This window comes from Pipistrellus kuhlii, unplaced genomic scaffold (genome assembly GCF_014108245.1).
Source record: "Pipistrellus kuhlii isolate mPipKuh1 unplaced genomic scaffold, mPipKuh1.p scaffold_m20_p_21, whole genome shotgun sequence".
Lineage (NCBI taxonomy): Eukaryota > Metazoa > Chordata > Mammalia > Chiroptera > Vespertilionidae > Pipistrellus > Pipistrellus kuhlii.
In genome coordinates this window covers 3,846,870-3,869,438 of record NW_023425520.1, presented here as the reverse complement: position 1 = coordinate 3,869,438, position 22,569 = coordinate 3,846,870, and the positions used below count along the sequence as shown (strand labels likewise).

Here is a 22,569-nt window from a genome sequence, read left to right as displayed (position 1 = left end):
ATATAGAAAATAATTTTGTTTTAAAATAAATGTCTGTATTAATATGCTGTTAGCTAATGCTACGGTAGTAATCATTTTTCAAAATGTGTATTAAATCAACACATTGTACTCCTTAAACTTACACAATGTTATATATGAGGTATATCTCAATAAAGCTGGGAGTGGGGGAGAAATTTCTGTTTGTGCCAAGATATGAAAGAATATAGTGAAAGATGAATCCAATAGTATACATACAGGTAGAAGGTCTGAGAATAAGTACACTTTATTTGTTGGGTTTATTATAGCTACAAAAAAATAAATTTCAAGGGAGAAGTAAAATTTTTTTATAAAATTGGTCAAATGTAAGGTTTATCATAACCAAGGCTTTTACAGATCCTTTTAATGCAAATTCTTTCATGAATAATAAGCAAATTGAATAAAACCAGAATTTTATTTTCCATTAAAGAACAAAGTTATTCTGTGCCCAGATAAAACATTTCCTAAATTGTAAAAATATTCTGTTAATTCTTTGTGCTTTTTAACATACTCAAAAAATATTTTTTTAAGTTTCTTACTTTTGGAAAAATGTTAACATTACTAATAATCACTGCCACTTATTGCTGTGCTTTTAAAGATACTGATATTGCCAGTAGCTATTTCTTACCTTTGGATAATCATAACATATAATTTAACATTGTCTTGATTTTGTCTTTCTCCAAATTCAGAATGAGGATACTATTAAGATGTTTCTTACACCTACAATATCTTTGTGTTTATAGTAAATACCATTAGGTAACACAAAAATTTTACCTTATTATAACTTAAAGTAAATCCTTTACCTTATTAAAAATATTTTTAAAGGATTATAGAAACTATTAGTTTTGTTTGGCATTCTCCAACTTTTAATCAACTCAAAAATAATTAAAAATTAACTCAAAAATAAATCTTAGCTTTATTAAAATTGAGTTAAAAGAAAAAAACTTAATACCTAAAATGGGAAGTTCTGCTTTCTTAAGTTAATCACGTGCAAGTAAAATGTGTTTAAAAATAAATATGCTCCAATGTTTATGTATTTTTCAGATTAAAAGAAACATATTCATATACAAAGACGACATAATAGCTGTCTACAAAAAGATTTTATCTCTATGTTTAAATAAACTTGTATTGTATGAAATTCATAGGATAAATAAAAGGACTGGAGATTTGTCTGTCAATGGTCCTGTGTTCATAACATTCTAAATTTTAGAATAATCAGTGGCTAACTACTTACAAAACCTATTATATATTTTACATTTTTTAAACTGACTTTAAATATATATATAATAGAGGCCCGATATGAAGATCTGTGAAAGAATGGACCTTCCCTCCCCTAGCTGCCAGCACTGCCTTCAGTCTGGCCTAGAGCCACCTTTCTGCCTTCCCATGCTGCCCAGAAGCCCAGAGCTGCTGAGGTGGTGCTGACCACTCCTGCCCCCCGCTGCTCAGTGCCTGCATATGCAAATTAACCCGCCATCTTTGTATGGTTAATTTGCAAAGTTACTCCTAATTGGCTGGTGGATGTCACAAAGATATGGTCAATTTGCATGCTTCTCTTTTATTAGTGTGTGTGTGTGTGTGTGTGTGTGTGTGTGTGTGTGTTTCAGAGAGGTAAGGAAAGAGATAAGGAGATAAAAACATCAATGATGAGAGAGAATTATTGATCAGCTGCCTCATGCAAGCCCCCTACTAGAGATTGAGCTTGCAACACGGGCATGTGCCCTGACCGGGAATGGAAATGTGACTTCCTGGTTCATGGGTTGATGCTCAACCACTGAGCCACACTGGCTGGACTGATTATATATTTTAATAGAGGATCCCACTCTCTTCTATTATTAGAATAATAGTTAATAAAATAAGTTAACTAAAGCCTATGGAACAACTTGCACAAGTAGTTTCTGTTTCTTCCTTATATTCACCTAAAATTCCCAGCTATTATCTAAAGGTCAGAAATTGACCTTGTGGGGACATATTAGAACTTTTATACAGGATGTATCATATACTCATAACTATTAATACTACAAAGAATTAATTATGTATGTTGTTGACATCATTGCTATGGACAAAGATTTTGGCTGAGCCAGGATTTCTAGAACTGCTTTGGTCTAAAACCAGAAGGCAATGTAAATAAACTGTTTACATATAAGATTATCAAAACATTCTCCTAAATTCCAGAAGCCAATGACTACCATACATTGCATGATTTTGTCCTTTATTCTCTATTTTCTTCTTTCTATTTGCTGGCTCAAGATTCTAGGCTATAGACACCCTAATTTTTCAGACATTGACAAAGGTGAATAATCCATATTAAAGGGGGGAAACTACTTGGATACCAAAGGAAAATCTAAATAGATATGGGATTTATGGACATTATTTTTATTTCAAACTTTAATAATAATTCTTGTTCGAGGTTTTGTTTGTTGCAGATGCTGTGTGTGTGTGTGTGTGTGTGTGTGTGTATGTGTTGTGTGTGTGTAGTCAGCCATTATCATGCCAGATGATTCAATAAATGATTGCCTAAGAAAAAGAACAAAATGGACTGGTGCTTATGGAAGTCCAAACTACTGCTACCAAAGACTTGATAAACATTCACAGTCTATCTAATAATAGTTAGATTGATCATTTCCCCTAAATGGTTACTCCTCCAGCTTAGTTAACAAAAGATCAGAAGCAGAGACTGAGAATTGAAACAGAAACCACAGATTTCTCACAAATGCTCAGAAAAACACTATGACTTGTAAAACAAATAAACTGAAGCAACCAAACCACAATGTGCATTACAAACTACCTAAGTTCAAACCTTTAATATCAGCTAATTATATCCCTAAATTATAGACACACTGAACTGACAGTAACTCCTCAGGGATTCACATGTGCTGAAGATAAAATCATTGACTGTTCCAGTAACTCACCTAAATGACATATTCTATCCCAGTGTCGGCAAACTCATTAGTCAACAGAGCTAAATATCAACATTACAATGACTGAGATTTCTTTTGAGACCCAAATTTTTTAAACTTAAACTTCTTCTAACGCCACTTTTTCAAAATAGACTCACCCAGGCTGTGGTATTTGTGGAAGAGACACTCAAGGGGCCAAAGAGCTGCATGTAGCTTGAGAGCCGCAGTTTGCCGACCTCGATTATACCCAATCCTGTCCAAACTACTAATCTCCACCCTAAAACCATTCACTCACTAACCTCAGATCCTGAAACGTGACATATCCTTTTTTCTAACTTCATGTTTAAGCTCCACAAGTATTCTTGTTGGTAACCAGAACTGAGAATCATCATTGTAGCCAAACATAGCAAACTCGTGGCCAGCTGGCCACGAGTTTGATATGCTTGTTAATCTACACCTATATATCTTCATCTAAAAAAAACTTTCATGTCTAAACCAGTTTGGCTCAGTAGATAGAGCATCGGTCTGTGGACTGAAAGGTCCCAGTTTCGATTCCAGTCAAGGGCATGTACATTGGTTGCGGGTACATCCCCGGTAGGGGGTGTGCAGGAGGCAGCTGGTGGATGTTTCTTTCTCATCGACGATTCTAGCTCTCTATCCCTCTCCCTTCTTCTCTGTGGAAAATCAATAAAATATATTTTTAAGTAAGTAAATAAATAAATAAATAAGCTTTCAGTGCTCACAAATTGCTAACACATTTTAACCTAGCTTTTTACCGTTAGTTGTTATTTGATTACCTGATTTTAATAAAAGTTATTTTATAATGCTTCCAACTTAGAAGCAAAAACCGTAATCAAACCAGTTTTGCACATGATTCAAAACAATAACCAAATTATAAAACTGGTGGGGAAAGGGAATGGGTGTGGCAACAAAGGAATAGTAACACAAGAGTCTTGTGGTGATGGTACAGTTGATTATCTTGATTGTGGTGGTAGTTACTAGTACACAAGACTAACGTGAAATTGCAGAGATACACAAACACATACATATACATCTGAGTTCGTGTGTAACTAGTGAAACTTGAATAAGCTGTATGAATTATGCCAATTTCTTGGTTTGTTATAGTATGGTGATGAAGTGGGATGTTGACACTATGGAGGACAGAGACCCAAGGGAGGGTGTATAAGACTTCCCTGTACATTTCTTTGCAACATCCTATGAATCTATAATTATGAAAATTAAAATCTGACAAATTTTAAAAATATATATTTTATTGATTTTTTTACAGAGAAGGGAGAGAGATACAGAGCCAGAAACGTGGATGAGAGAGAAACATCGGCCAGCCGCCTCCTGCACACCCCCCACCGGGAATGTGCCCGCAACCAACGTACATGCCCCTGACGGGAATCGAACCTGGGCCTTTCAGTCTGCAGACCAATGCTCTACTACTGAGCCAAACCAGCTTCGGCAAATCTGACAAATTTTAAACTAAGTTTCTAAAGTACAAGGAAGAAATTCTGCAATCTTTTCACATCAAACTCAATTAAGTATACTGCTACAATATACATCTTCTACATAAATGACACATATTTTCAGGTAAATATACCTAACATCTGATGCAGATCTACATAAAAGAGAAAGGCCACATTGGTGATGACCACATTAATCCTGCAGTAAGTATGAAAAAAACCCTTAAAACTATTATATTAGATTGTCTATGTGGTCTTGCCTTTAGAGGACACTAGGATTTACCTAAATAGTTATCTCTGTTCACTGTAAATAACTCTGCTTTCATTCCTATTTTAAGCCAGCAAGCCTGACCTACTTTTACAGACTTATTTCCTAATCTACTCACCTGCCTTTCCAATCATGAACCAGTTAAACACCACTGAAGAGGTTATATTATATATTATTACTGAAAGTCACATGTACCTTTCATAATCTTTCATAACCTATTAAACAAGTAATTTTATTTCAATCATCTGTCCTAGCTCTTTGAGATCATTCTTCCATTCTCCTAGAACCAGTTAAATAATAACCACTCTCAGTGATAGTCTGACAGAATCGATAACTTTACAGTGACATTTCATTTTCAATAAAATGGAAAAAAAATAACCAATTTGCTTTCATAGGCGAAACTCCCTCTTTTACTCTGGCCATTCATTAAAACCATCCTCTATCATTCTGAAAGCCTTAGATAACAAGAATAAAATGTCCCTAGGCATACACACAAAATCACACACTTCTTTAGGCCATTGATCAACAGTCATATCTTAAACATGAAAGGATTATAAGGTAGAGTGAGGGAACAAACATTTCACACCAGATATAGTATACAGTTTAGGCATTTGCTCTTTCTAGTGGTATTAGTCAGGGATTCCATAGTTCTAAATTTCTGTTACATTTCTATATGTTATACTGAGTACTTTTCAGGACAGTATTTAAATTTCTAAGTATAACCAGAAACATGTTGCCTGTAGTAGGAACTCAACAAATATTTATGATACCTGATTTTCAAAATTCTATCTATACTTCAGAAAAGGAAAGTTTCACCATTTTTAATTAAGCATTTTAGATTTAAATCCTTTCAAAAGCTCGGGAGACTAGGGTTGGAAAATATAAACTCTTAAACCTTCTTTCATACATGCCACTTAAAATCAAACAGATCTGTCATCAAATCTCACCAAGACTGAAGATGAACTCATTTAATAAAGAATAGATAATATTTATTAAGCATCCAGTGGGCACTATGCTAAGCACTTTACATGTAATATGAAATACAATCTTTAAATTCTAAAGTAGGAACTGTTATCTCCCACTTAAACCTGAAGCAAGGAAAATAAGTAACTAAAGTCACAGCTAGTAATTAGCAGAACTTGTGCTCTTCCTACACTGTCTTCCATAAAATAGGCTTTTATGCTTTTACTTAAACAGTTACTAAGCACCTATATGCTAGGCACTGAATTGAACATTGAGAACACACAGTTTGTATCCTTGAAGAGGACAGTATAGTGTTTTAAAAGAACATAAAAATATTTAAAGCAATCAGATTGCTCATAGGAGCATATAACAGGCAATATCTAATCCTTCTGATGCTGCTGCTGATTATGATGATGATGATGATAGTGGCTAATATGAGCACTTACTATGTACTACCACTATACACTGTGGAGTTTATTTAATCATTATAACTATCCTGTAAGTTAGGCTTTATTATCCCTCTTCCTTAGGTAGGAAAACTGAGGCTTAAAAAAGATTTAAGTGAGTTGTCCAAGGTCATGCAGCTACTGAGAGAGGCAGAATCTGAATCCAGATATATGTCTAACTTCAAATCCCATGTTCTAAAACTATTACTCTATATAGCCTCCTATAAAAGAGAAAGGCTTCTCAAGACTAAATCTTGACAGTGGCTAATTCTGAAAGATAAAGAAATACAGGGCGTCCCCCCCAAAATGTATACACACTTAACAGCTACAGCTCAATTAAGGTTTCTTTCTTTTCAGATTTAACCCATTGGAACTAATAATTATTCAGAGTATGTATATATTTTGGGGGGACACCCTGTAGTGACTAATCAAGCTGGGGGCAAGATTCTACACAGAAGTAATGCATACAGCCCATTCACATACATAAAATAACAAGGCATTCTAGGAAATACAAGTATTAATAAAGTAGGTTTGGGAATGGAGGTATGAAAATAAAGAAGAGAAAGTAATACAGCAGTCCCCCCTTATCCACGGTTTCACTGTCCTTGGTTTCAGTTTCACTGTCCTTGGTTGTAGACGAATTTGCCAAAATGGTCAACCATGTTTCAAAAACATTAAATAAAAAATTCTGGAAAATAACAATTCATAAGTTTTAAATTGTGCGCCATTCTGAGCAGCATGGTGAATACTTGCGCTATTCCACTCAGTTCCACCAGGGATGCAGTCTGCCCTTTGTTCAGTATCTCCACACAGCAGACACTCCCCATCCATTGATCACTTTGTAGCCATCTTGGACCTTATTTTACTTAATAATGATTCCAAGTGCAAGATTGGTGATACTGATAATTCAGATATGCTAAAGAGAAGCCATAAGTGCTTCCTGTAAGTAAAAAGGTGAAATTCTCCACCTAATAAGCAAAAAATCATATGTTGAGGTTGCTAAGATCTATAGTAAAAACAAATCTCCTATCCATGAAACTGTGAAAGAAAAAAAAGTTCATGTTAGTTTAACTGTAGCACCTCAAAATATAAAATTATGGCCACAGTGCATGGTAAGTGCTTAGTTTAAATGGAAAAGGCATGAAATTTGTGGTGGAAGACTTGAACAGAAAATGTGTTTCAAATGATAGCATTGTATTGCACCAGAAAGTATGATGCCTATATGTAGGCTTCAGCAAGACATCCCCTGAAACAAGTGATATGAAGTCATTTACTGCAAGGGATGTTTGCACAAATTCAAGAATAGATATGGACTGAAAAAAATATAAAAATCACTGGCAAGAGAAAGAGAGACCATATTCATAAAACTTTTATTATAGAACTAGAGGCTCAGTGCATAAAATTTGTGCATGGGGGAGAGGGGAAAGGGGTGCATGGGGAGAGGCGTCCCCTCAGCCCAGCCTGCACCCTCTCCAATCCGGGACCCCTTGGGGGATGTTTGACTGCCAGTTTAGGTCTGATTCCAGGGATTGGGCCTAAACTGGCAGTCGGACATCCCTCTTACAATCTGGGACGACTGGCTCCTAATTGCTCACCTGCCTGCCTGTCTGGTTGCCCCTAATTGCCCCCCCCTTGCGGGCCTGATCACCCCTTACTGCCTCTGTGTGCAGGCCTGGTCGCCCCCAATTGCCTCTCCCTGCTGGCCTGGTCACTCCTAACTATCCCCATCACTGGCCTGGTCACTCCCAACTGCCCCCGCTGCCAATCTGATCGTCCTTAACTGCCCCCCCCCCCTGCTGGCTTGGCTGCCCTTAACTGCTCCCAGCCTGGTTGCCTCCAACTGTTCCCTCTGCTGGCCTGGTCGCCCCCAACTGCCCCTCCCACCGGCCTGGTCGCCCCTCACGGCACCCTCTCCCCCCTCCTCCCCCCTGCTGGCCAGGAAGCCCCATGCAGCCTGCTGTTCAGTCATTTGGTAGTCCCTCACTAACCTCCCTGCAGGCCTGATCATAGGCAGCCATCTTGTGAGGGTGTGAGGATCAATTTGCATATTACCTCTTTATTATATGAGGATATTATAATTGTTCTATTTTATTATTAATGATTGTTAATATCTTAACTGTGCCTAATTTAGAAATTGGACTTTATCATAGTTATGTACATATAGGTAAAAACATAGTACATATAAGATTTGGTACTATCCATGGTTTCAAGTATCTACTGGGGATCTTGGGAAGGAGAGACTACTATACAAGGTTAGAGGTTTAGCATGAAGGGAACCACACATGAACAAAGTTAGAGAATATCTTATAGGCAGGAAGTACTCATAAAGAATTTCAAACATAAGAATGATCCTCCTTTTCCGGCCGCAACCGCCATCTTCCAGGTCGGCCCTGTGCATGGCTCCCAGTGGCTGTGGTTGTAGACTAATTCGCCAAAATGACTAACACAAAGGGGAAGAGGAGAGGCACCAGCTATATGTTCTCTAGGCCTTTTAGAAAACATGGAGTTGTTCCTTTGGCCACAGTTGTTCCTTTGGTCTATCTTACTTTCCACATGGGAATCTACAAGAAAGGCGATATTGTGGACATCAAGGGAATGGGCACTGTTCAAAAAGGAAGGCCCCACAAATGTTACCATGGCAAAACTGAAGAGTCTACAATGTCACCCAGCATGCAGTGGGCATTATTTTGAACAAGCAAGTTACGGGCAAGATTCTTGCTAAGAGAATTAATGTACGTATTGAGCATATTAAGCACTCTAAGAGCCGAGATAGCTTCCTGATACATGTGAAGGAAAATGATCAGAAAAAGAAGGAAGCCAAAGAGAAAGGTACCTGGGTTCAATTGAAGTGTCAGCCTGCTCAACCCAGAGAAGCACACTTTGTGAGAACCAATGGAAAGGAGAGCCTGAGCTGCTGGAACCCATTCCCTATGAATTCATGGCATAAGTGGGGGAAAATAAAGACGTCTATGCTGATAAAAAAAAGAATAAAAAGAAAAGAATGATCCTTTACATTACCCACAGATCATAATGGCAGCATAGAGAGTAAGTAGCCCTAGCAAACGGCTGCTGCAATATCATAAGCAATATCATAAGCATGAAGTAAACAAGGAGATGAAGTAAAAGGTTATGTAGAAACCAAAAGTCCACAGAACTGTGTCCAGAAACCGGATACGAAGTGAAAGGGATAGGAAAGAGTCTGGCCTGACTCCCAAGCTTGTCATCTGAGCCAGTAACTAAATGGGCATGTGGTGTGATTAACAGTGATGGGACATACTTAGGAAATCCTTTCTATCTCTACTTATTAGTGCTTTTTAATATTTATTTGTATCCCTCTACCACTTTTTTTTTTTTACTTCAATCTCTGCAATAAAATAAAAACAAGTCTATCTTACTTTCCACTATATTTATTTGTGTAATGTTTGAATATTCTATGATTTTGGATTATACATATAAGTCAATTCAGCTGTGTGTGTGCGTGTGTGTTTAACACACAGTCAATCCAAATAATCCAAATTCCTTAATGGGATCACTGTCAACTGCTCTAGCAGTTTTCAACTATCCCTCTTTTCCTTCCTTTTCTTCTTTTTCCTTTCTCAATTCCTGACACTCCCACTCTCTCTACTCCTTAGACAAGTATAATCTTTGCTTCTCCATCCTTACTTTTCCCTCTTTTTCAAAGCCCTACCATGTAGCTGAAACAACCTCTTTTTCTGCCAAACAAGGTGCTTTCTCTTCAGATCAGCTATATATTTTTAAAATCCTCACCCAAGGATATTTCCTTCCACTGATTCCTAGAGAGAGTGAAAGGGAGGAAGAAGGGGAAGAGAAACAGAGAAACATCGACATGAGAGGCACAGCGACTGTTTGCCTCCACCACACACCCCTATTTAGGAGCTGGGGAACCTACGACTGAGGTACATGCCCTCCACTGGGAACTGAACCCAAGACCCTTCGGTCCGTGGGCTGAGACAAAGTGGCCAGGGCTATAACATACTTTAAAACTCATTTTCTTCCTTTTATCTCCCCCCCCACCCTGCCCACTAAGACACTACTGATGGCTGCCTTTCCCAGGCCTAGCTGTTTGCGTCATTTCTTTCTTTAACTGATTTTAGAGAGAGGAAGAGAGAGAGAGAAACATCAATCAGTTGCCTCCCACAAGCACTGCAACCCAGGACCAAAACAGCAACGTGGGTATATGCCCTGACCAGGAATCATCTGAACCAGTAACTAAATGGGCAAGTGGTGTGATTAACTGTGATGGGACATAGAAAATCCTTTCTATCTCTACTTATTAGTGCTTTTTAATATTTATTTGTATCCCTCTACCACCATTTTTACTTCAATCTCTTCAATAAAATAAAAACAAGTCTGTCTTACTTTCCACAATATTTATTTGTGTAATGTTTGAATATTCTATGATTTTGTATTACACATATAAGCCAATCAGCTGTGTGAGTGTGTGTGTGTGTGTATACACACCTTTTGGTGTACAGGACGACACTCCAACCAACTGAGCCAGGTCGAGGCATTTTTTAACTGTACTTTTTTTTCCTCTCTCTCTCTCCCCAACTTTGTAGTTGAAATATTGAAATCCTACAGAAAAGTAAAATGAACACCAATTTGCTCTTTATCTATATTTACCATGAACATTTTGCTACTTTTGCTTTTTCTTTCGACAAATACATAATCTTTTTTTCTGAACCATGTGAGAGCAGATTGCAGTCTTCATGACATTTCAAACTAAATACTTCATCAGGTATTGCTTAAGAATAAGAACATTCTTTTTTAAAACCGCAATACTTTATCATCACATCCAAGACTTTTAACATTGATATACCTAATATATACTCCATATTTGATCTTCCCGGTTGTCTCCAACATGTCCTCTACAGCTTTTTGTTTTCCTAATCAAGGCTTGGCACTATATCTGATTTCATTTCTCTTTCATCTAGAATAGTCTCCCTGGTTTTTATTTTTCATCATTTTAACTTTCTTTAATGTAATTTCTTTATTGTTAAACGTATTACATATTTCTCCTTTTTCTCCCATTGACCTCTCCCTAGCCACCCCACCCCCACCCCACCCAAGCACATGCCTTCACCCCCTACTGTCTGTGTCCATTGGTTATGCTTATATACATACATACAAGTCCTTTGGTTTATCTTCTACCCCTCCCATAAACTCCCCTGCCTTCTTCACTTTGAATTTTTTTGAAAAGTTTGGACCAATCTTCTTATACCGTGTTTCCCCGAAAATAAGACATCCTCCAAAAATAAGACCTACTTACAGGTTTCCTTCTGAGTGAAATATAAGCCCCCCCTAGGCTAAACATGAGAGATTTGGTCCACTGATTCTGAAAGAAAGGGAGTCACAAGAAATTCACCAGGAAATTCAGGAATTGGATTGTTATGATGATATTCCAGAAGATGATGACATGATTGTCATTGAATAAATGAGTAAATTTTTGATACTGTAGGATTCAGTTTGTCCGGTTTGTGTTGACAACTACCGTACTACCGTACTGTATACAGGTAATAAATTTCCTTTATTTTCATTTAACAATAAATGTGTACTATATTCTTCTTCATGGAAAAATAAGACATCCCCTGAAAATAAGACCTAGGGCATCTTTGGGAGCAAAAATTAATATAAGACACTGTCTTATTTTCAGGGAAACAGGGTAGAAAGTCCCACAAATTGGATCTGTCTGAAACTGGATTTGTCTGATTGTTTACTATAACTACATTCAAGTTAAACACTTTTAGCAAAGATTACATCGGCAATTCTTGAATGAAGTCTTAGATGATCTCCCAAGGTTCAGTCTTTTGGGCTGACATTGTCCAGACACTGCACAAAATCATCATGAATTGATAGCATTCAATAAGTCTAATAATGATTTAATAAAGGTCAGCTTACAGCATGCCTTTCTGTCACCCAATATACAGATCCTAGTTACCAAGTCAGAACTTAAAATAATAAACAAAAACTCAAGAAACTAAAAGATTTCATGATAAAAATCTAGTTTGCCAGCAAAATAAAACAATGTAGCAAACTAAAATTTCTGTGTATATCTGAATAATTAAATAGATTATAAAGATAACTGTCAAATATCCTTTATAATGGGTTGAGATTTTTAGACCTTACTTTTGCAATTTGGAATGCAGCTAAAATTTAACATGAAAACTTTAAAGGAGTGTTATATTCTAGTAATGACACCACCAAACGATGGTAATTACTAAGAGATACCCTTTATTTCCATTTGTCCTTTAGCAATTAAGTGGCAGCAAAGCCTCAAAATGACTATAAATAACAGAATTAGCTAAGTTTGTCTCTCATAGACATATGTTTAAAAATTAGCTTTTCCCCAAAATGTCACTTTAATAGAAAGATATTCTATTTCTAGTACCAAATACAGCTTAGAAAAAGGTTTCTAATTAATTCTTTAATTCACTGTAAGTAATAAGTCCTTAGCATTTTTCTCTCAAATGATCTAATACAATTTTTTAACTTTACAGTAAAATGTAATATGTTGCATTGGGTAATAAAGCTTTACTACCAAATTCTAATATAAATAAGGTTTCAATCACATACAAGTAGGAAAAAAACACCTTATTCCCACTCAAAAAAGAATTAAGTGTTTAAGGTAAGATGTCTTTTCCAAGGTTTAAGACTCCATTTAGAGCTATGAATTCAAATAGCATTGATTTCTTATGTCATAGCTTGGCAGTTTGTTAATTATTTTGGTAAACTAAGCATAAGTTAAACAAGTACTGTTGCAAATTCAACAGATATGCCCTGTACTACTTGCTCACACTGAACATTTATCCCTGAAAATGTTTCTTCTGGTTTGGTATTATATCAAATGCATGAAAATATAAAAGATCAAAATATAAAAATAAGCATTTTCAAACCATTTTCATGCTGACTGAAATCATAATGAAAGAATTTAGGTAAAATTACAGTCTTTGTGCTAAAATAATATGAAAATATCTGCATAATAAAGACTTTTTTAATAAAGACTTTTTTAAATATATTTTATTTATTTTTTTACAGAGAAGAAGGGAGAGAGATAGAGAGTTAGAAACATCGATCAGCTGCCTCCTGCACACTCCCTACCTAATGGGGACGTGCCCACAACCAAGGTACATGCCGTTGACAGGAATGGAACCTGGGACCTTTCAGTCCACAGGCTGACGCTCTATCCACTGAGCCAAACCGGCCAGGGCCCATTTCCCTTTGAATTCAAAATATACCAGCAAGATAATAATTTAATAAAAAAAATTAAAAAACAAAACAAAAACAAAAACAAAATACACCAGCACATGGAAATACAACAAACGTATGAAGAGCAATTGTTTCTGTCCCTAGCCAGTTTGGCTCAGTGGATAGAGCATTGGCCTGTGGACTGAAGGGTCCCAGGTCTGGTTCCAGTCAAAGGGCACACTCCCAGGTTGCAGGCTCCATCCCCAGTGGGGGATGTGCAGGAGGCAGCCAATCAGTGATTCTCTCTTATCACTGATGTTTCTATCTCTCTCTCCATCTTCCTTCCTCTCTGAAATCAATAAAAAAAAAATGTTTTTTTTAAAAAAGAGAGAGCAATTGTTTCTGGAGGAAAGAAATATGGTCTCTGTTTTCTTCCCATTCTACCTTTCCAATTTTATAATTAGCAGAGCTAAGCTTATATTGAAAAGAAAGACTTTTTTTAAAACTTGATAAATCCATTCTCATGACATGGAAGAGAGGGAGAGGGGATAAGAACTGTGGAAATAAATGAGGTATAGATACCAGAGACTGAAATGGGGTTCGCGGTACACTTGTGGTAATAGCAATTTTTATCCACATTACTCTTAGTAAAAATTTTTACATTTTCTAAAGTTGATTTTAAAGAGAGAGGAAGAAAGAGGGGGAGAAAAGGAAACATTGATGAGAGAGAAATATCAATTGGCTGCCTCCTGCATGCCCGGATCTGGGATCGAGCCCACAACCCAGGCATGTGCCCTGACTGGAAATCGAATCGGCAACTTCTCAATGCATGGGAAGCCACACTGGCCAGGGCTTGGGAAAAAACAACAACAACAACAACAAAAAAACCTTAGTCACACTATTCCCAGTGCCAGAATATTAAAAAAAATAAAAAAAAAATAGTAGCCTCCTATATGTGCTACAAATGATTACATTCTGTGAATCTGAATTCCAAAAGAATGAAAGAACTGTATCAGCACCTTACTAAAAAGAAGTCTGACTTTTCTGTTAAACCCCATTTGACCACCAAAATAACAACTTAAACAATGGATTCTCTGTATCTGTCATGTAATTCCTAAATTTTGTTTCTAAAAAGATTCAGCCAAGAGGAATAAACTGTTTTTATTTTTTAAAAATCACTGTCAAAGAAAATAAATTTCTTTATATAGGAAATTAAACTTGAAAACCAGAAAAAAGAGAGAAAATGATTAAGTTGAAAGATTTTCACAATTCAATTATTTTTTTTTTAATATTTTTTTATTGGTTTCAGAGAGGAAGGAAGAGGGAAAGAGAGAATTACTGATCCTCCTGCACAGCCCCAACTGAGGATCGAGCCTGAAACCTGGGCATGAGTCCTTGAACGGAATCAAACTCGGGACCCTTCAGTTCACAGGCCGACACTCTATCCTCTGAGCCAAACCAGCCAGGGCCACAGCTCAATTATTTGAGATTCTAGTTTTCTGCTCCAGATATCAATAGTGATGCCCCAGTACATAAGGACTGTTCTAGATGCTCACATAAATGTTGCTTTTAAAACAAAGAATGAATAAGTACCTACCTATTGACATATATTGGAAATGACTCTATAAACATTTAATGAGTGAGTGAAATAATAGGAATTGCTATATACAGTATATATTTTAAAATATATTTTTATTATTTCAGAGAGGAAGAGGGAGAAAGAGCGAGAAAGTGGGAGAGAAACATCAATGATGAGAATCACCTATTGGCTCTCCCTCCTACTTTCCCCACACACACTCCCCACTGGGACTGAGCCCACAACCCAGGCAAGTGCCTTAACCAGAATAGACCCATGACCGCCGGGTTCATAAGGTCAACACTCAATCACTAAGTCACATTGGCCCAGTAAGAACTGTTATATTTTTAAACATAAAATACACATCTTCAAGTGCTGGAGAAGAAACCAGCTGCCAAGGCAGTACCAGATAGAACTGTATTGGCCAATTTACATCGTTACCCTGTGGGATTTCGTCCAGATATCCTTTATATTGTAGAACATGTATTTCCAGGACTGGGAACAGTTTTCTAATTTATGTATGTTCTAGTTCTAGTATTTTTCAAATGTTAGTAATTTCTCTACTAACCACTTATGTGATTTATCAAACTATGTACCATGTTTCATAATACTAACTTGTTAAGTTTTTCACATGGCTCAGATGCCTGACAAAGAGAGTATTATTAACCCTCTTTTGCAGAAGACACTACTGAAGCAAAAGGAGTTGAAGTAAAAAGGTAAGGTTAAAAAACGACCAGCCCAGGTGGCTTAGCTCAGTGAACCGGGAGGTCCATTCCATTCCCTGTCAGTGCACACGTCTGGATTGTGGGCTCCATCCCAGAAGGGGGCGTGTGGGAGGCAGCCAATCAATGGTTCTTTCTCATCATTGATATTTCTATCTTTCTCTCCCCCTCCTTTTCTCTCTAAAATCAGTAAAAGTATATATTTTTAAAAAGAAACAAAAAACAAGGTCACAAGTAAGCTCTGGAGACAACAGTAAAACCTAGGTTTCCTGACCACCAATCTAGTCCTTCATTGTAGTTATTATTTAAAGGACACATACAAATCACTCCCTCCCACCCACTCTTCTCTAAAATTTGCTCAAACAAAACGAGTAGACTTCAGAGTTAACAGGAAATGACAGAACCAAAAACAACTGGGGTGTGGTCTCACCTCAGAAAAAGATTTCTAGCTGTGAATAAATGCAGACAATCATGGCCAGACAAGGTCAGGATTTAGTGCCCTGTGTAACACAATGGACCTAATATATGAACTCCTTACTGTCTTAGAACAAGAATATTTCAAACTCTGGAAAACAGGGGGGGTGGGGGGGGGAGAGGCAACATAAGTCCCCAAGAAGCCAAAGTTCTGTGACTAAGTTCTTATGCTGACGTTTTTATAGACAAATTAAATCCACACATTGTAAGGGCCTGAAATAATTTGTTTCATTTATTTCATTTATTTAAGAGTAATCTTGTAAAGTATACAACAGGTAGTAATTTATAATTTCACCAAAAAAACAAATTTGAATCATACAGACTATAAGGGTGTTACTTAACTGTGAGCCTGCCTAACTGGCACCTGCATTTTAAAATATATATATATATATATATATATATATATATATATATATATATATATATATATATATATATTTACTGATTTCAAGTAGGAAGGAAGAGGGAGAGAGAGAGATAGAAACACCAACGATGAGAGAGGATCATTGATCGGCTGCCTCCTGCACACCCCCTACTGGGGATCGAGCTGGCAACCCGAGCATGTGCTCTTGACCGGAATCGTCCACAGTCCAACGCTCTATCCACTGAGCCAAACTAGCTAGGGTGCACCTGCATTTTAACAGAATTTATTTTACTTCACTTCTACATTTAAGGGTATGGACGGTTCATTTTAAAATTTCCTTTATGACTTATGTCACATCCCATTTATTCTGACTTGCTACACAATTCTGATTTACTTGTTTTCCCAACTACTTCAGTTTAGAAGTGGCAGATTAAAAGGGCATATTTTGACAGAACAGTACTGGACTAGATAAACGGAAAACAGACAAAAGCACTAAACTGGTATATCAATGAGTCGTTTTAGCACAGGAGGAAACTGCCAACACCCTTATACAGCAGAATGCACCGGCCATATTAACAGACAGGATGGAAATACACGCACATAATGATGACCTTGATTTATCAAAAAGGGCTATGTTTAGTATATTCTGATTTTAAGAGACAGCTATATGCTCTCTTTATGCATTACATGTTATAAAAACTGAAATCAAAATGGCCAAAATAATTTAGCAGCTAAAGGACTGTCGGTTACATGAACAATTCATTTACATCCCCATGATACCAGACAAGTAATGAGTAAATAATCTCAAAAATACCATTATATTTACTAAGTATTATACAGTATGGATAACAACATCTGTGATCAACACAATGCTGACCCTTTAGGAGGGAAAACTAAGTTACACACTGAACTTACATAGTGTAGACAACATTTATGATGCTTAATGTTTTTAGAGGGAAAATACCTAGTTCAACACTAAAATTCCCCCCTTCATTAACCATTCCATAGGCTTTTCCACTTAAAAAAAAAAAAAAGTACTGCCTTTAATCTTGGCTTGCTTTCTCCTTCTAATTACCAAAATGAAAAAAATAAAAGTATTGTAATAGTTTTCCCCATTTACAGCTAACCCCTTCATCCAGAGACCTCTAACACAGCTGGCCTAGGTATCCTTCTTCCTACAAAATAGGGTTCTCAAACGGATTGTTAAAACCCAGAGAGAGAAGAGTTGCACCTAAGTCTCCAGGCTGAACAAAGGAAGCCCACCCTGGTATGTTTAAACCGGAATTCTCAGTTTCAGGGCAGAGACAGCTGCAACGTGCCACCTTACAAGTGTCAGTAAGGAGCACTTTCGTTTCTGTTGGAGATCTGAATCAGAGAACATCTTTCTCCATATCTCTGCGGTCCAAAGCAACATAAAACACCAACATCATGTCAAAAGGTCTGTGAACCTCTTTTCAAGCATCCTAAGATGATGGCTTTGTCTGTCTTTATTTCACCATACCGTTTCTTTTCCTAGCAGCAGAGACTTGTGGTGATCTGGACAAAGAGGGCACAAGGTTTGTGTCCTAAAAAGGGGGGGGGGGGGGGAGGGAAGGGACGAGCTGACTTGCTCCTAAAGAAGGGGAGCGGCCGAAAGACCTGACCTGGAAGAATCGACTGAACCCCCTCCGCACAGATGGCTTCCCCGGATCACAGGCTAACACGGAGGAATAGTTTCTTTTAAAAAAGATGGGATCCAGGCCCTTTTGGGTGGATGGGAGAAGAAATCCCCACCCCACCTGCAAGTCCCGCTAGCTCCCCGTCTGGGTGCAGCGGACACCGCCGGAGGCCCCAGCGGGCAGCCCCGCGGGGATCCCGGCCTCCGGCTCCCACACCCCCTCCCGGTGCTCCTCCCGGTCCGCGCCGCCGGGCCGCCGCCGCCGCCCTCCGCCCCCGAACCGCCGCCCGGCCCGGGGCCCTCTCCCAGCGGGTCCCGGAGGAAGGCCCGGCCCGCCAGGTACCTTTGATGACGCGTTCGGTGGTGGAGAGGCGGGAGTTCCCCTCGGACATGGTCCCCTCAGCCTCCGCCCGGCGCCGGGAGCCCCCCGGAGGGCGCCTCCGCCCGCGTCCCGGGGTCTCGGCTCCAGGGGCCGGTCAGCCCGCCGCGCCGCGCCGCAGCCCAGGTTCCTCGGGGCGGCCCAGGCACCTGAAGGAAGTGGCCGCTCTGCAAGTCAGCCTCGCACCCCGCCGACAGGACGCCGGCCCACCGGCCGCTCCTTCCAGAGGAGCTGGCCGAGTCGCGAGCGCCGGCGACCGCGGTTTAGCCGGGCGGCCCGGCCCGCGCGTGCGCACGCGCGCTCCCGCGGCCGCTCTCCAACTTCCCGGCGGCCCGCGCGCGCCGCCGTCGCGCCGAGCCCGGTGCGTGGCCGCTCGGTGGGCCCCGCTGCACCCCGGAGGCTCGCGCCCTGCGCACGGGCGCTTCCTTCCTCTCCGGCTTCCGGCCGCGGTCTCCCTCCTCCTCAGCCCGCGCCCCCGGCTGACTCCTCCGCTGCCGGCAGCACCGCACGCTTTGCCCGAGGTCCTGCTCGGAGGCCCGACCACGCCGCGGCCACCTTGTGACCCGGCCGGAGCGAACGCGGAGCCGCGAATGCCGGTCCCCCTGGGGTCGCCTGGCGGAGAGCCCTGGCCCCGCCGCCCCGCGAGGCCGCGGGGGGCCCTTGCCTCCGGTGCGCTGCCCACTGCGGCAGGAGTCGTTGTGGACTTGTCCCCTACCCCCTTCCCCAAGCCGCCGAAGCCCCGGCTTAACTCTTCACGTCGGAGGGCGGTTATACAACGAGGAGGACGCCGCGGCCACCCCAGCTCCAGTGGGGAGCGGGGAGGACTTCCCTGAGGCGCGGACGCGGCCTTCCCGGGGCCCGCGGCCGCCTCTTCCCGCCTTCGAGAGCTGGGGCCCCGGGAAAGGACTCACCTGCTCCCCAGCCCTGCGGCACCTCCCGATGTTGTAACCCAGGAGAGACACCTCACTGGGACACATCAAAAATGTTTAGAAAAGCGCGTTTACAGGGTCTGCAGCTGTCTCGTGCAGGGAAGACGGACCCGACTGCAGCCCAAACTCTAGAAGCCTTTTGCTTATATAGGCTTCTCTTCCTTAGCAAGCAAGCAAGCTACGTGTACAGAAGCGGATATCTGCCTTTAGCCATCAGCGATTCCTAATTAATTTTTTACATTTAACAATTCATCTTCCCGCCACCTGGCCTTACCCCTCTTGTATCAGATAGTGGTCAGCACATCCTGCTTTTAATGAGCTTGTTTTAACGAGCTGGGCAGCGGCTGCCGTGCTGGCCTTGTGGAATGTAGGGTGCACAGCTGCTGCGCTGGCCTTGGGAATTTTTCAGTCCAGAACACCGAGAAGCGGCTCTCCGCCCGCGCCGGCGCCGAGTCTGCCTCCCCCGCTCCTGTCGACTGTGGAACACGAGGGGCCAGTCCCTCCGGAGAGCCTTCCTCTGGCTCCTCTCTGGGTTAAAAACGGGCCTTTCCATACATTGTAAGCCTAGAATAGAAACTCTGTTACCTGGACTGTCCTCCCTGCCCGGGTATAGTGTTCGGCAGAGTCAAATGTGTTTTGATTTTAGCAGCAATAATGAACTATTGAAACTGAGGTCCAAGGGCGTACAATATATGCAAATTATAGGCAAGCCAGCCAGCCGTAAGGGTTAGTGTGGTGGCCAATAAGAAGTCATCTGTGGGTATGGGCATTTAAATTGCATGAAAATGTAAATATTCAGTACCTTAAGTGCACTAGCCATATGCCCAATGTGGCTGGCGACATGGTAAAATAGGGCATTTCCATCATAGCAGAAAATTCTTTTGGACAGCTCCTAGCCCGAAGATTATAGGGGTTAAGCCCAAATCTGCATTACTGTAGACTTATGTATTGGAGAGAGATAGCCTGGAAGCAGACCCTGAATTATGCCTTGGAGTTTTGACCTAAGGCCCTTCATGACCACGCTAGCGAGGCCGGAGCCCTTCAGGAACTAAATAGAATTTGGTTCTCTTTTCTTGAGTTTTGACTTCAGGTTTCCAACCAAGAGAATTTATTTAGATATCTGAGGAAGTTCTTCATTTAAGAAGCAATCAGAGCTCCATACCTTTATCAAACAGCAAGTCTCTAAAGATCAAAAATAAATTGGTCCCTGCAGCATAATAGATGCTAAAGTTTATCTGGAAGAACATAAACAGGATAACTAAAAACAAAAGTTTTTAAAAAGGGATGGTTTAAAAAGCCATTGTTTAAAAAACATTGCAAACCAGTGTGTTCATCAAATTGGTGAACCTGATTCTCTTTCCTTTTACTTTCCGCAATGATCAGAATTGACTAAATGTTTTAAATTACCTAGATTCGCGTTTAACTGGCATTTCTAATTTCTTCAAATCTAGGTTTCTTCAAATAGGGCTTGTGAGACCTCGTATATTTCCTTAGGAAACTCCCTAATCACTTTAGAAACCTTAATTAATGACCAGCTCTTCTGAGAAATAATTATGAATGCTTTTAATTTAACAAAAGCACAGGGAATCCTAGTTTCTTCTAAGCTTCAGTTTCTATTTGTACGAAGCCATTAAATGCTAAACTTCTGTGTCAGATGTAGGCAAGAGAACCGTAGAATATTTTTAGTTTTTTAACTATGTTTAATACTTCTTTTTAAATATATTTTATTGATTTTTCACAGAGAGTAAGGGAGAGGATAGCTAGAAACATCGATGAGAGAGAATCATTGACCAGCTGCCTCCTGCACACCCCCTACCGAAGATGTGCCCGCAACCAATGTACATGTCCTTGACTGGAATCGAACCTGGGACCTTTCAGTCCGCAGACTGATGCTCTATCCACTGAGCCAAACCGGTTTTGGCTGTAGAATATTTTTTAAACTAGAGTAAAATGAATATTTCTAAAGTAGCTACACAGAACTAAAGGTATTTTGTTCTAGATTATTGTATATAATCTCTAATTTTATATGAAAAGCACTACATAAAATGTTTTTATTAGTAACACACATTGTATGGACATCATACAATATACTATATTTTACTCATATGTTCCCATGAGTGCCTTTAATTTTGATTAAATTACCTTGGCATGGACCCCACCCCCTGTAGTCTTTTTTTTTCCTTTTCAAAATAAGTGACTTTAATGGAGAGAAGGGATAGGGAGGAGGTGGTTGTAGCCAGTCAACACCATTCTTTATAGAAGACAAAGGTGTGAATTGAAAGGTCTCACCTGACTTACCATCTTAATTCACTATTTCAGTGGCTTGTAAGATGAAATGGAACGTTAGGATATATTGGGTATGTGGAGAGTTAAGGATAGGCATGGAAGGGGCCAAGAGAAATACTTTGTTTAAGGATATTTAGATAGCTACATAGAGCATTTTTAGGATCTGGGAACCTCACTGTACTCCCGACAGTCTTAAAGTCTAAAAACCCCCCCACCCCAAATCCAGTTTTATTATAAAAATATGTATTTGTTGTAATTGGAAAAACATGGACCAAAGCAACATTCTACCAATAATAGCCTGTTATCAAATTAATATTCTCTTTAGACACTTGTAAGGAAAAAATGCTAGTTAACATTTCTGCTGACTGATAAATATACATTGAGTGGCCAGATTATTATGATCTCTGAATACATAATAATCTGGCCATTCTGTATTTGTTTTTGTTTTTTTTAAATATATTTTATTGATTTTTTACAGAGAGGAAGGGAGAGAGATAGAGAGCTAGAAACGTCGATGAGAGAGAAACATCAACCAACGTACATGCCCCTGACCGGAATCGAACCTGGAACCTTTCAGTCCTCGGACCGACGCTCTACCACTGAGCCAAACCGGTTTCGGCCACTCAGTGTATTTGTATCTCAAATGGGTACCAGAAGTATTCTAGACTTTTGCTGGAGATCAACCACCTATTTTTCCTAAGCTTTCTATCAGCCAGTACAAAGGGAAAAACTGATCAGGTGCACGATTTATAGTATCTTTGATATCAAATAAATGGGGTACTCAAGAGAAGTACACTGAGTGGCCAGATTATTATGTGTTCAGAGATCATCATAATCTGGCCACTCAGTGTATATCTATAGGTTGATATTCAGGCCATTTTAGGGGATAGTGTATAAGCTTCTTAACAGTTATAC

The 22,569-nt window shown here is 39.7% G+C and overlaps 1 protein-coding gene, 1 long non-coding RNA gene and 1 pseudogene across 6 annotated transcripts in view; 2 read left to right on the top strand and 1 right to left on the bottom strand.

The window, feature by feature from the left end:
- The window catches only part of PPP3CC (protein phosphatase 3 catalytic subunit gamma), a 71,830-nt gene extending 53,057 nt beyond the window's left edge, over positions 1-18,773 (bottom strand). For 2 of the 5 annotated variants that reach the window (XM_036450618.2, XM_036450621.2), the window contains exon 1: positions 18,404-18,771. In XM_036450618.2, the coding sequence (XP_036306511.1) occupies positions 18,404-18,452 (49 nt within the window). In that variant the 5' untranslated portion in view covers positions 18,453-18,771. Of the gene's footprint in view, positions 1-18,403 lie in introns of all 5 variants that reach the window. The other 3 variants (XM_036450620.2, XM_036450622.2, XM_036450619.2) reach the window with 3 other exon arrangements.
- Positions 8,467-9,008, top strand: LOC118726181 (annotated as a pseudogene).
- Positions 18,774-18,890: 117 nt separating the features above from the next.
- LOC123652880 lies at positions 18,891-20,643 on the top strand. The gene is made up of 2 exons (XR_006742430.1): positions 18,891-19,380; positions 19,792-20,643. It is a non-coding gene; the product is annotated as an uncharacterized LOC123652880 (long non-coding RNA).
- The last annotated feature ends 1,926 nt before the right edge of the window (positions 20,644-22,569 follow it).